The sequence below is a fragment of the Nerophis lumbriciformis genome, linkage group LG25 (assembly GCF_033978685.3).
Source record: "Nerophis lumbriciformis linkage group LG25, RoL_Nlum_v2.1, whole genome shotgun sequence".
Taxonomy (NCBI): Eukaryota; Metazoa; Chordata; class Actinopteri; order Syngnathiformes; family Syngnathidae; genus Nerophis; species Nerophis lumbriciformis.
The window spans coordinates 22,153,683-22,169,120 of NC_084572.2; the positions used below are offsets into that span (position 1 = coordinate 22,153,683).

At 39.3% G+C, this 15,438-nt stretch overlaps 1 protein-coding gene across 1 annotated transcript; it reads left to right on the forward strand.

Moving 5' to 3' along the window:
- The first annotated feature begins 390 nt into the window (after positions 1 to 390).
- Positions 391 to 14,570, forward strand: LOC133622011 (bMERB domain-containing protein 1-like). Its single transcript, XM_061984530.1, has 7 exons — positions 391 to 540; positions 669 to 784; positions 7,044 to 7,164; positions 7,543 to 7,616; positions 9,582 to 9,696; positions 10,197 to 10,267; positions 13,695 to 14,570. Exons 2-7 carry the CDS (start codon positions 703 to 705, stop codon positions 13,805 to 13,807), a joined length of 576 nt encoding a protein of 191 aa, XP_061840514.1. The 5' UTR covers positions 391 to 540; positions 669 to 702; the 3' UTR covers positions 13,808 to 14,570.
- Positions 14,571 to 15,438: the final 868 nt, after the last annotated feature.

Below are 15,438 nucleotides of genomic sequence, written 5' to 3' on the forward strand. Positions count from 1 at the left end.
AAACTGTCGGCATGGTCTGAGAGCAGCTGTGTGTACACAAATACGCCATTCTTGCCTGCATATCATCATGCAGTCTTTTGTTTTGGAGGGCCTTTTGATGATAGACTGACACTACTCGCTTGTTATTCATGAAAGATGTGATTGCATCTCTTCTCTCAGCCACTTGTGTTTCATATAGCGTCAGAATCAGTGCGTTATGTTCCCAGGGAAGTTTGCATTTTGATCATGACAAGTGTTGTTAATCGTGCGGGACAAAAATATACACAAATGTATAACTCGTGATCTATTTTGCACATTATTTTCATGCAGTTTGTCGTAAAAAAAAAAAAATTGGATACCCCTGTAAATCTAATTGTAATTATGTAAATAAATAATAGTGTTTTGTAAATCGGTTTTCTTGTGTAGTTCCCTTTGCTTCCTTGCAGTGGCGTGTAACGACCACCAGATAGCAGCATTTCTCCGGTGCCGTGACCAGCTTGATTGACAAGGAGTTTTCTGTCCAGAGCATGCGGAGAGGATCTCGCCCTCGTACCTCTGCAGGTCGGTGGCTGTCTGGCAATGACTCACTGGAATACCGCATCACACTTTTTGTTGTTTTGATGTGATATTTCTCTTTTAATTGGTTTTCTTGTGGGGTTCCTGCTTTTCTGCATCTGCACCCTGCACAGAGAGGAGGAGCTGGTGGAGAGAGCAGCAGCCGGAATGATGGAGATGAAGAGAGAATCTTTCCATCAGTATGGATCCCTGGAGCGCACGCCGTGGAGCAGAGACAACAACAAAGCAGGTTATATACCGTAACTAATTCACATGCTGTTAATGTTCTTGTAGAAATAACGACTTCTACTGTATAGGTTCATGATTGATGATAGTGAGTCATAATTACATTATTATGCATATATGGTCCTGATACACCAGCAAATAATACATAGTTTGCTTTACCTGTTATTAGTAGCATGCACTATAGCCAACCATGCATGTCTGTAGTCAGCACTGCAAATGTCAAGCATCCACAGGTGTTTCTTTGTCAAGTGTGTGTGTGGTACTGTCCACATTTTACTCGAACTATCCATTTTTAAATTGTTTGTCCATGTTTTCATTTTCATCTCTGTGTACTGCCATCCATTCAAAGTGTAGTGTACATTCCCCACCCATTTTCTCAATTTCCCTGCAAAGTTCATTTAAATGCATAACATTTTTAGCTAATAATTACATCGCTAATTGAAGTGCCATGGCATAGAGCTCAGTTTTATATGAGCATGATTAAAACCAGATGGAGTTTGCGTGTTAAACGGAATGAGAGAAACACATGATAGAACATACAATGTATAATATACTAGGGCTGCACAATTAATTGATTTTTAGTCACGATTTTGGCTGCCACGATTAAATCAAGGTAATTGCCGGCGATATTAACTTTTAAAAAGCAGGCTTCGCTGCATATCAATTCAAGTACTTCCACGTCCGCGGCGCATAAAAAAAAATTATATAATATATATATATATATATATACAGTCATGGTCAAAAGTGTACATACACTTGTAAAGAACATAATGTCATGGCTGTCTTGAGTTTGCAATAATTTCTACAACTCTTATTTTTTTGTGATAGAGTGATTGGAGCACATACTTGTTGGTCACAAAAAACATTCATGAAGTTTGGTTCTTTTACGAATTTATTATGGGTCTACTGAAAATTTGACCAAATCTGCTGGGTCAAAAGTAGGGATGTCCGATAATGGCTTTTTGCCGATATCCGATATTCCGATATTGTCCAACTCTTTAATTACCGATACCGATATCAACCGATACCGATATCAACCGATACCGATATCAACCGATATATGCAGTCGTGGATTTAACACATTATTATGCCTAATTTGGACAACCAGGTATGGTGAAGATAAGGTACTTTTTAAAAAAAATTATAAAATAAGATAAATAAATTAAAAACATTTTCTTGATTAAAAAAGAAAGTAAAACAATATAAAAACAGTTACATAGAAATGACTAATTAATGAAAATGAGTAAAATTAACTGTTAAAGGTTAGTACTATTAGTGGACCAGCAGCACGCATAATCATGTGTGCTTACAGACTGTATCCCTTGTAGACTATTATCGGACATCTTGAGTCAAAGGTATACATACAGCAACGTTAATATTTGGTTTCATGTCCCTTGGCAAGTTTTACTGCAATAAGGCGTTTTTGGTAGCCATCCACAAGCTTCTGGTTGAATTTTTGACCACTCCTCTTGACAAAATTGGTGCAGTTCAGCTAAATTTGTTGGTTTTCTGACATGGACTTGTTTCTTCAGCATTGTCCACACGTTTAAGTCAGGACTTTGGGAAGGCCATTCTAAAAGCTTAATTCTAGCCTGATTTAGCCATTCCTTTACCACTTTTGACATGTGTTTGGGGTCATTGTCCCGTTGGAACACCCAACTGCGCCTAAGACCCAACCTCCGGGCTGATGATTTTAGGTTGTCCTGAAGAATTTGGAGGTAATCCTCCTTTTTCATTGTCCCATTTACTCTCTGTAAAGCACCAGTTCCATTGGCAGCAAAACAGGCCCAGAGCATAATACTACCACCACCATGCTTGACGGTAGGAATCGTGTTCCTGGGATTAAAGGCCTCACCTTTTCTCCTCCAAACATATTGCTGGGTATTATGGCCAACCAGCTAAATTTTTGTTTAATCTGACATCACATGGACACAGATAAGACCTTCTGGAGGAAAGTTCTGTGGTCAGATGAAACAAAAATTGAGCTGTTTGGGTCTTGGTCGCAGTTGGGTGTTCCAACAGGACAATGACCCCAAACACATGTCAAAAGTAGTAAAGGAATGGCTAAATCAAGCAAGAATTAAGATTTTAGAATGGCCTTCCCAAAGTACTGACGTGTGGATAATGCTGAAGAAACAAGTCCATGTCAGAAAACCAACAAATTTAGCTGAACTGCACCAATCTTGTCAAGAGGAGTGGTCAAAAATTCAACCAGAAGCTTGTGGATGGCTACCAAAAGCACCTTATTGCAGTGAAACCTGCCAAGAGACATGTAACCAAATATTAACATTGCTGTATGTATACTTTTGACCTCGCAGATTTGGTCACATTTTCAGTAGACCCATAATAAATTCATAAAAGAACCAAACTTCCTGAATGTTTTTTCTGACAAACAGGTATGTGCTCCAATCACTCTATCACAAAAAAATAAGAGTTGTAGAATTTATTGGAAACTCAAGACAGCCATGACATTATGTTCTTTACAAGTGGATGTAAACTTTTGACCACGACTATATATATATATATATATATATATATATATATATATATACCATATTTTTTGGAGTATAAGTTGCCCCGGAGTATAAGTCGCACCTGCCGAAAATGCATAATAAAGAAGGGAAAAAAACATATATAAGTCGCACTGGAGTATAAGTCGCATTTTTGGGGGAAATTTATTTGATAAAACCCAACACCAAGAATAGACATTTGAAAGGCAATTTAAAATAAATAAAAATAGTGAACAACAGGCTGAATAAGTGTACGTTATATGACGCAAAAATAACCAACTGAGAACGTGCCTGGTATGTTAACGTAACATATTACGGTAAGAGTCATTCAAATAACTATAACATATAGAACATGCTATACGTTTACCAAACAATCTGTCACTCCTAATCGCTAAGTCCCATGAAATCTTACACGTCTAGTCTCTTACGTGAATGAGCTAAATAATATTATTTGATATTTTACGGTAATGTGTTAATAATTTCACACATAAGTCGCTCCTGAGTATAAGTCGCACCCCCGGCCAAACTATGAAAAAAACTGCGACTTATAGTCCGAAAAATACGGTATATATATATATACTTTATATATTCAACGTAAGTAGCCTAGCACAAATTTCCCCATGAGAAACAATGTGCATTTGAATGATGGCCTCAACAAAATTTGTGTGAAGGTTTGTACACTTTAAACACAATATACAGTAAAAACATTACTGTATATCAAACAAACATAACAAGGGGGTGATGGATCAATGTTCTATCTATTAACAAGCCAAAACATCAACAACAAAAAGCTGTTGTCTTCCGTATGTTCTGCACACACACAAAGAAGTCACTATGGTGCCCTGACAAATGATCAGAAATCACAACCCCCTTAACAACTGAAGTGCTACAATGATAAACTTTTTATAAAAAAGGAAAATCCACTTACAATAACTTTGGCAAGGAGGACATGACAAATAAGTAAGGTGCAGACCAAGGGAGGAGGGTCCGTGGGAGGGTCCGTGTATACATGCGTGTGCCTTGAAAGACGCGCCGCTGAATGGGAATAGCTCTTCTAATCCACTGTGGAAAGTTTGCTTTGGTGTCTTTTTTCAGAAAATCTTGGTCTCATCACAATCCAAACTTGCTGTTGTATGAAGCCTGCTTCGATGATTTTTCTCGCTGCGCCCTGCTTTTTGCCTGCAGGCGTGACACAAAATGAATGAAGAAATGACGCGTTCGTACACAGAGACATGGTTCGCACATGGAGGCATATTTGTCTCAATCTAAAAGTTCGTAATAGAAAAGAGGGTTCTTAAATCGAGGTTACACCGTGATGTTTGTGGCAAGTTGGCGTTCTCTAGGCAGCCCCTTTAAATATATACATTTCAGACCAGCATCCAGCTATTGACCCCTACTCAATAGTAATAATACTCTATATTGGCCTCCACCTTGATAGACACTATGCCAATGATTACCATCAATGCCTCAACCACTTAATGAACAAACACCGCCCCTCAAATACGGGCCTCCTCTTTCCCCTCAGGAAGAAAATGTAATTACATTGACTATGACTGTGACTTGCTGGACAAACGTACAACGCCTGAAGCGAAGACATGGTGTCTGTAGCCTGAAAAGAACAAGAAATGAAAAAAGCACACGTGGAGATCCAATCGTATTGCGGCTCCACCCCACCTCGGATTTAAAAAAAAAAAATCATGTTCTGCCATTTCTTGTCATAAATTAAAGGGGAACATTATCACCAGACCTATGTAAGCGTCAATATATACCTTGATGTTGCAGAAAAAAAGACCATACATTTTTTTAACCGATTTCCGAACTCTAAATGGGTGAATTTTGGCGAATTAAACGCCTTTCTAATATTCCCTCTCGGAGCGATGACGTCACAACGTGGCGTCACATCGGGAAGCAATCCGTCATTTTCTCAAACACCGAGTCAAATCAGCTCTGTTATTTTCCGTTTTTTCGACTGTTTTCCGTACCTTGGAGACATCATGCCTCGTCGGTGTGTTGTCGGAGGGTGTAACAACACGAACAGGGACGGATTCAAGTTGCACCAGTGGCCCAAAGATGCGAAAGTGGCAAGAAATTGGACGTTTGTTCCGCACACTTTACCGACGAAAGCTATGCTACGACAGAGATGGCAAGAATGTGTGGATATCCTGCGACACTCAAAGCAGATGCATTTCCAACGATAAAGTCAAAGAAATCTTCCGCCAGACCCCCATTGAATCTGCCGGAGTGTTTGAGCAATTCAGGGACAAAGGACCTCGGTAGCATGGCAAGCAATGGCGGCAGTTTGTTCCCGCAGACGAGCGAGCTAAACCCCCTATCGACCCTAGCCTCCCTGGCCTGCTGACATCAACTCCAAAACTGGACAGATCAGCTTTCAGGAAAAGAGCGCGGATGAGGGTATGTCTCCAGAATATATTAATTGATGAAAATTGGGCTGTCTGCACTCTCAAAGTGCATGTTGTTGCCAAATGTATTTCATATGCTGTAAACCTAGTTCATAGTTGTTAGTTTCCTTTAATGCCAAACAAACACATACCAATCGTTGGTTAGAAGGCGATCGCCGAATTCGTCCTCGCTTTCTCCCGTGTCGCTGGCTGTCGTGTCGTTTTCGTCGGTTTCGCTTGCATACGGTTCAAACCGATATGGCTCAATAGCTTCAGTTTCTTCTTCAATTTCGTTTTCGCTACCTGCCTCCACACTACAACCATCCGTTTCAATACATTCGTAATCTGTTGAATCGCTTAAGCCACTGAAATCCGAGTCTGAATCCGAGCTAATGTCGCTATAGCTTGCTGTTCTTTCCGCCATGTTTGTTTGTGTTGGCTTCACTATGTGACGTCACAGGAAAATGGACGAGTGGTTAAAATCAGGCACTTTGAAGCTTTTTTTAGGGATAATTCGTGATGGGTAAAATTTTGAAAAAAACTTCGAAAAATATAATAAGCCACTGGGAACTGATTTTTAATGGTTTTAACCATTCTGAAATTGTGATAATGTTCCCCTTTAAGCATTTTCAAGCATAGCAAGTGACTAAAGGACAGAAATATCAGTAGTACAGTAGTTTTGGCCACTAGATGCGACGAACCAATCAGAGCACGCTGTTCAGTATTGTGGCCACTAATTGGCTCAGCCTCAGACAGCATTATTATATTGGATTAAAAGACTGTAAATATGTCGAGAGGGTTCTCGTACATCTATTTAGATGGTGTGTTTATCTTTTCATAGCTCTACCTCTTGCTATGAAAATATTTAATTCATAATTAATGATTCCTACTTTGCAACAATTCATTAATCGCAGTTCTTGTCCGGAACCAATTACCAGCGATGAACGAGAGATTACTGGACATGGTTTTTATTGTGACACTTTTTATACGCATATGATGTGACAATTTTTTATTTTATTTTATTTTATTTTATGTATTCATTTTCTGTCCTGTCCAGCTTCTCAGGCAAATCATATAGTTGATGTAGATGCCCATATCGGCTGTACAGATTTACTTTACAAAAAATAAGTGTGTTATACTTCTCTTGTTGCCTTATTTGTGTTTGACTTGATTAAATGGATTTATATTATCATTTGGTGCAGCCGGGCTGGAGCAGGAGGGGATAGACAGAGAAAAAAAGGAAGATGGGAGGAAATTGCGGGGACAAGATGATGATGTGACAATTAACCGAATCAAATTTTTATTTTAAAAGGGCACTCTCTAAAATATGTTTGCGTGTTTGTGTGTCTTTTAGAGGACGACGTGGTGTCCATGGCAGACTCCAGCCTCACTGCAGACGATATTGAGGGCGAACTCTTCAAGATCGAGAGGATTCGAGATGTTCTGGTCCGCAGGGAGTCAGAGCTCAGATACATGTGAGATGATAGAGATGACATTTAGTGGGAGAATTCTACATCATGGGCTTTTTTTTTATTCCCCCAACAGATGGATATAATAAAGGGTAGCTCCACCTGCAAGATACAAATATATATATACTGCCTTCCTCAAATATGAATGTCCACCTAATAAATATGCATTTTCGCTCACGGACAAGGTCAAATTACAGTTGGATAGACTCTGGATTTAAAATACTGCATGGCCAAGTGTAACTTTTCAGCTCCTATTTCAAAACGTAGCATCGAACATACAGGAGTTACAGCCCGTCGAGCCCGACTAGCTGCATTTTCATGACACAACCATAAATAATACTTGACCGTCATGACTAATGTTGTCTTCTGTGTCTCCTTTTGCAGGATGGATGACATTCAGCTGTGCAAGGAGATTACTCGACTCAAAAAGGAGCTGCACAAATTAGTGTCCCTGCCAGGTTGGAGTCAACACCATCACTTACCCCTCATTTAAACCCACAAACAAAACGCAAGAGTTTGTATCTATATTAGTTCTCCCAAATGGTTAAATATTTTTAATTAAATTATCACATTTTTAAATTTGGACTAATCACAGGTGATTACACTACCTTTATGGCTTACCGTAAATGAGCAGTCAAAATCGAGAGAATGCCAAGAGTGTGCCAAAAAGTAATCAGAGCAAAGGGTGGCTATTTTGAAGATACTAGAATATAAAACATGTTTTCAGTTATTTCACCTTTTTTTGTTAAGTAACATAACTCCACATGTGTTCATTCATAGTTTTGATGCCTTCAGTGACAATCTACAATGTAGATAGTCATGAAAATAAAGAAAACGCATTGAATGAGAAGGCGTGTCCAAACTTTTGGCTTGTACTGTATATATATATATATATATATATATATATATATATATATACATATATACACAAAAAACATGCACCTGGGGATAGGTTGATTGGCAACCCTAAATTGGCCCTAGTGTGTGAATGTGAGTGTGAATGTTGTCTGTCTATCTGTGTTGGCCCTGCGATGAGGTGGCGACTTGTCCAGGGTGTACCCCACCTTCCGCCCGATTGTAGCTGAGATAGGCTCCAGCGCCCCCCGCGACCCCGAAGGGAATAAGCGGTAGAAAATGGATGGATGGATGTATATATATATACGTATATACTGTGTGTGTATATATATATATATATATATATATATATATATATATATATAGATATAGATATAGATATAGATGTATGTATATGTATATACTATGTGTATATATATATATATATATGTTTGTATATACTGTATATATATATATATATATTTATACATGTATATACTGTATGTATATATATATATATATATATATATATACATAGACATATATGCAGATGTACATATGTACATATATATACACAGTATATACATATATATACATAGACATATATGCAGATGTACATATGTACATATATATACACAGTATATACATATATATATATATATACAGTATATATATATACTGTGTATATATATATATATATATATATATATATATATATATATATATATATATATATATATATATATATATATATATATATATATATATACAGAGGGGGGAATTGTGGGGACAAGAGGGGGATAAGACAGAGAGACAACAACAGCAAACACAACAATAACAACAACAATAAAGCACCATCAGCAAATAGGATATGTACAAATATGATGGTAAGAGTGATAACAAAGAAGCAATTAGTGAAATAATAATACAGAAATGACAATGCGCATTATTACACTACAAATGGAGCAATACAAATACCAATAAGAATAGCGCTATTGATAATGAACAATACCAATAATTTACCTTTATTATCAACAATACAGTTGTTCAGATGCAACAATGCATATATGTAATGATAGAGATACAAAATACAGCAGAAAAATGGAGGGGAAGAAAGAAAAGCAACCTATATTAACCTTGTAGATTGTTATAGTAACAATAGGTTAAGTTTTGTCAGTGTGCCATGTGTTATCCAGTTTACCCTCGGGCAACAACGTTAATTTATGTTTGATGAAACGTGATTATGTGCATGAGTGTATGTATGTATATGTACTTGTATATGTACAGTATGTATACATGTATGTTTGTACAGTGAATGTATATGTACAGTATGTCTATATGTATGTTTGTAAAGTGAATGTATGTTTGTACAGTGAATGTATATGTACAGTATGTGTATATGTATGTTTGTACAGTGAATGTATATGTATATACATGTACATACTGTACAACACTATGAAATCCGAGATGGACTGCAAAGGGAGTGCAGAAGCTAACTGCTTATTTGTCCTTCCATAATGTGGTTACCTGTTACATGTACTGTAAAAAAACATGCTCATACATATTCTTTATTGTCTTTGCTGCTGTAGATAAGGACAAGTCCAAGGAGGACCGGCAAAAGGAAGAGGAACTTCTGCAGCAAATCCACAAACTGGTGGAAACCAGAGATTTCCTTGTGGATGATGTTGAGTTTGAAAGACTCCGGTGAGCTGTTGCATATGACGAGATGCATGGATGGATATATGGATTAGTAGATAGATGGTCTCACATCCAGTGAGTCATCTTATAGCGCAGCACACGGGCAGTGAAGATGACAAGAATAGGTCAAGGCTGTCGTTTAAACACAGCGAGGAGACGACGTGTTCTAACGTGTCCTTGGACTACATTGTGCTTAGTTAACTGCCATGATTAAGGAAACAGGCAAGTAGGAGGATTTGATGGCGCTGAATCCTGTGTCGATAAGGATCTCGGTCTGTGCGACACCCCATAACAACCTTTTCACACGCTCATATTACACAGCATGCACCCGCAACACCGGCACGTGTATTAGGTTTAACGATCGTTGCCTTTGATGTAAAAAGAACGACAGAGGTGCTTGTTGCAATAATTTGTAGCGTCTCCATTTGCCGGAAAACACAACCACACTTCTTTTGGACTTTAAAATGCAAACCCAGGGGATTAACTTTGTCGTCATCTGCACGCAGGGAGAAGGAAGAAGATAAAGAAATGGCTGACTTTCTGAGGTCGAAATTTCCAAGACACCTGCAGAAAACAGGTATTACACACACACGTGTAAGGGTTGCTCGTTTTCCTCTAAAATATGCATTTAATTGCAAGTAAGAAGCTAGATGTACTTAGCCTAGAAAACTAATAATAGTAATCTAGAAGATGCTTAAATGTCAAATGTTTTGTCACATAATTATCACATGAGAAAAGTTTTGTCTGGTTTATTGGGGGATATACAGTGGTACTTTGTTTTTTTTTTATCTATTTGTCCCACAAGAAATCCAATTAATCTTTTCCAGTAGGGATGTAAGGATAAATGGTATTAATGATAACAGTGCTAAACTCCTGACCGTTGGTATTACCGTTATTAAAAAAAAACCTTTTTTGAAAAACCGTGATTAGTACAAGTGAGAATCCAATCGCAAGTTGTAATTTCCGAAAAGCAGGAGGGGGCACCGGAGCCATACCCGGCCAACAGAGAAATCATCGGTTTGTTGCGCTAGTATTGACAACTTGAAGTATCTTTGACACACAAAAATGTGTGTGTTGTTTATTCCATCAAAGAGAAGACTGAATGATCAATTAATCAATGTTTATTTATATAGCCCTAAATCACAAGTGTCTCAAAGGGCTGCACAAGCCACAACAACATCCTCGGTCCCACATCAGGGCAAGGAAAAACTCAACCCAATGGGACACTGACAAACCTTGGAGAGGACCGCAGATGTGGGGACCCCCCCAGGGCGACCGGTACAATGGACGTCGAGTGGATCTAGCATAATATTGTGAGAGTCCAGTCCATAGTGGATCCAACATAATAGTGAGAGTCCAGTCAATTATCATCATCAATCAATTATATTTTATGTAGCGCTTTTTTCTAGTGACTCAAAGCACTTTACATAGTGAAACCCAATATCTAAGTTACATTTAAACCAGTGTGGGTGGCACTGGGAGCAGGTGGTTAAAGTGTCTTGCCCAAGGACACAACGGCAGTGACTAGGATGGTGGAAGCGGGGCTCAAACCTGCAACCCTCAGGATGCTGGCACGGCCACTCTACCAACCGAGCTATACCGCCCCAGTCCATAGTGGGGCCAGCAGGAGACCATCCCGAGCGGAGACGGGTCAGCAGCGCAGAGATGTCCCCAACCGATGCACAGGCGAGCAGTCCACCCCGGGTCCCGACTTTGGACAGCCAGCACTTCATCCGTGGCCACCGAACCTGTGCCCCACCCCCCCACCCCCCCCCTCCACGAGGGAGAGGGGGTCAGAGCAGAAAAGAAAAGAAACGGCAGATCAACTGGTCTAAAAGGGGGTCTATTTAAAGGCTAGAGTAAAAAATGAGTTTTAAGATGGGACTTAAATGCTTCTACTGAGGTAGCATCTCTAACTGTTACCGGGAGGGGATTCCAGAGTACTGGAGCCCGAATAGAAAACGCTCTATAGCCCACAGACTTTTTTTGGGCTCTGAAAATCACTAATAAGCCGGAGTTCTTTGAACACAGATTTCTTGCCGGGACATATGGTACAATCAGCAATATAGGATGGAGCTAGACTGTGTAGTATTTTATACGTAAGTAGTAAAACCTTAAAGTCACATCTTAAGTGCACAGGAAGCCAGTGTCCCTTTTAAGGGGACGGGCAATATGCGCATTCATATAGTTAGGAGGAGAAGCCTCATTCAGCGCAAAAAAATCATCTGGTTTGAGCCAGGTTTCGCTGAGACCAATGACGTTAAGATTGTTGTCTCTTATGACCTCATTAACTAATAACGTTTTGGGAGACAATGATCTTATGTTTAAAAAGCCCATATTATAAGTAGTGGGCTGTTTCGAGGAGTTTTTGTTAAAATGATCCGTAGTTGCAATATTAATAATGTTGCGTTTATTTTGCGTAGTGCGCTTTAAATAATTTCGACCATATCTAGGAATTGATATGACGGGAATTTTCAGATTGTTTGCTTGGTGCTGCGATACACTGAACGCATCATAATTTGCCACCTCAGTAGAATGCATGTCCACTTCTGGCACAGTCACTGCAGAAAAAACATTATGTGAGTTGTCTATTATTCTAGGAGAAATGCTATGTGTGCAAGGATTTTCCAGCCTGTCGCTGGCTAGTTCTATCTTAACTGACTCCTCACCCGGACTAGCAGACTCTGTAATTGCCTGTGACCGGGCTTGCTCTAGTGTAGTTAGTCAAGTGTGACTCAAACAAAAATCTATGTTCCTAGGCAGAATGATGGCGCCTTCCTGGTTAGGGTGAAGGCCGTCTCTCATCAACAGGCTCGGTTTGCCCCAGAAAGAGGGCCAATTATCAATAAACGTTAGTCCCTGTTGTCTACAAAAGCAACCGCTACAGGTTATCACTTTTTTAACCCACAAAGAAAAAGTCCAAATATTTTATTTATTTATTTTTCCACGTTTACGGTAATATGTTCTTTACAATTATTTTAATTTTGACAGTACCACGTAAGGTATGTTTTAAATGCTGATGCATTTCGCACATATATATATATATTTCGGCACATTTTTAAATGTGCCGAAATATAGCCTGTTTTGTACGCTGTTGAGGTGTTTCAATATATAGTCGTGCACAAGTGTGTTTCTGTATAGTATTTCTCCAGCCGTGGTCATGTGGTGACATAAATTATGGTATTATGACAGGTAGTCATTAAAGTCGGACTAAGTAGGACATCACTGAAGGCCTAGGTGGGAAACGCACAGCTCGCCACTGATTTTTGGCCATTGTAACATTAAACACAGCTTGAACGGTAGCACTGTGTTTGAATATAGGAAAAATAAAAGACCCAAGTGATTCGTTGACGCCCGTGTACCACTACAACAGTTTGAGAATGACTGCTGTCAAGTTCAAACACTTATGACATCTATTAAACGAGACAAGAAGCAAGGAATTAAACAAAGACAAAATTAAATTTGGCTCAATTTGAGGAGAAACGTCTGGGCTGTACTCTTGCACAGTATCCAGCACGCTCTGGCGAAAGATTGTACGCCGCCTGTTTTATTTGGACTTTCCCTGATTACATGGCAACAGCTGTTTCTAAGGGACGTGGGTCGTAAACAGCCATCGCCTTTGGTTACAGAACAGTTCAAAAGAAAAGGTCGTAAACAGTTCACAGAAAAGGTCGTAAAACAGTTCAAAGAACAGGTCCCTGTCCACTGCTTTCTTTTCGTTTTGTAGTTCTTGGGTCAAGACACTATCTTTCTGTTGATTACAATACATGAAAGAAAACAGAACACCTTCATGTTGCTTCCCATCCTACACAGTGGAGTTTTACAAGCCTTCTGCTCGGTAGGATTAAAGACATCTTTTGTCTGCTCACCGGGAACTCAATGTAACACAAAGTTTTGTGATAACTTAGATACAATTATTCTAACAACTGCTATAGATGCTTGTGTCTCTACGTCAACCGCTGTGCTACAGTGACAATCCGCCATTGTTTTTTTTCCCGCTCCAGGTGTGCCAACAAGGCGAGTAGCACCCAGGGCCCAGCAGAACTCCTCTCCCTTCGCCAAAACGGGCCTCACCCTGCTGAAGGAGTGCTGCGGCTTCACGTGCTCCGTCATGTAGCTTCCGTTCTTGCCAATTTAAACGTCCGCGTGTAAGAGCTCCATTTCAAGTCCAAGTGTAAAAAGAAGCCAACGGAATCATATCCTTCAGCGTGTTAAGCGGCGGGCTGGTCTGTAGAGTGGATTCCGCGGAAGGTTGTTCCGTGAGGTTGTCCAGCGGGCCGCTGGCTCACATGCTTCTTGTGACCAATCAAACTACAGATACACATCTGTGTTGCCAAGAAGAATAGTTTCCATGGCAACCTCATGTAACCCCCCCATACATTTACAATGTAGAGATTCACAGGATGATACTGTGTGTATGTCTGCATGCAGGGAATGATATTGCGCTTATCTCTTTGGTAATGTTTTGAGGTTTAAAAAAAAAGAAATACTGCTATTACTGACGCATACATGATCAGATGTACTGTAGCTGTTCCATCCCCAGATCTTTTATTTACCTCATAAATGCTTTGGCTCACCATCATTTGTAGAAAACAGGAATATTTAAATAGCATGTACATCGTCGCTTGCGTAGCTCATGTTATTGTCCTTTTTGTTAAGCAAAAATTTGTTTTTATTTTCGCCGTTTTAGTGGTCGACAACATTGTCGTCATATGTCATCCTCCACGAACCGAGAAGTGGCCTGCTTACATTTGGATGGACAAAAAGCAACAAAAAAAAGTGTGTGTGTATTGTGAGTGAAATAGTTGCCCTTTTGCGCCAGTTTAATCACAATTAAAGTGTCGCGCTGAACGTGCACAAAACCGGGAATAAAAAGAAAAGTAAAGGTAAAAAAAGTCCTGTTCTTTCAATCTTTGTCTTATCAATTTCCAATCATGCATTAACTTGTATTTTTCAGGTTTCCGAACATGAGTTTGGTTTTGTGCAGAACAAAAAATGTATTGAAATCCTCAGCAAAAACCACAAATATGAAACAAGTTGGGACCCAATACGGACCCCTGTGGAACACCAAAGGTAATGTATGAATATGCTTTTCACTATGGGTTGCATACTGAAAGATGCAAAAGCTATATTTCACATCCAAACTACAAGTGATCCCCTTGGAGTCGAACAAGTCCTTCAACTTTTCTGACACCTCTTATTTAATGTTTGCAGTGTTAGTTTGATTTGAACGTGCATACAGTTACAATATGGTACATCGCATATGTCGAGTTCCTCATTTCAACATGACCCGAAAAGGAGTAGGAAGAAGCAGAGCTTAATTCATTCTTCCCCTTTTCCATTTTATGGGTAATTAAATAATCACATTGGTTTGTTTGGTTCCTGTGCTCATTATGTCATACAAACAAATAAGCAAAACATCTCTTTAATGCAGGGGTCCCCAAACTTTTTGACTCGTGGGCCGCATTGGGTTAAAAAAATGTGGCCGGTGGCCGGGCTGTATATATATATATATATATATATATATATATATATATATATATATATATATATATATATATATATATATCCATCCATCCATTTTCTACCGCTTATTCCCTTCGGGGTCGCGGGGGCGCTGGAGCCTATCTCAGCTACAATCGGGCGGAAGGCGGGGTACACCCTGGACAAGTCACCACCTCATCGCAGGGCCAACACAGATAGACAGACAACATTCACACTCACATTCACACACTAGGGACCATTTAG

Excerpts from the sequence above, each read along its gene's own strand:
- LOC133622011 (XM_061984530.1), top strand. The coding sequence starts at position 703 with ATGATGGAGATGAAGAGAGAATCTTTCCATCAGTATGGATCCCTGGAG. Across the intron at positions 9,697-10,196 it reads GTTGAGTTTGAAAGACTCCG|GGAGAAGGAAGAAGATAAAG; the intron begins GTGAGCTGTTGC and ends ATCTGCACGCAG. Across the intron at positions 10,268-13,694 it reads AAGACACCTGCAGAAAACAG|GTGTGCCAACAAGGCGAGTA; the intron begins GTATTACACACA and ends TTCCCGCTCCAG.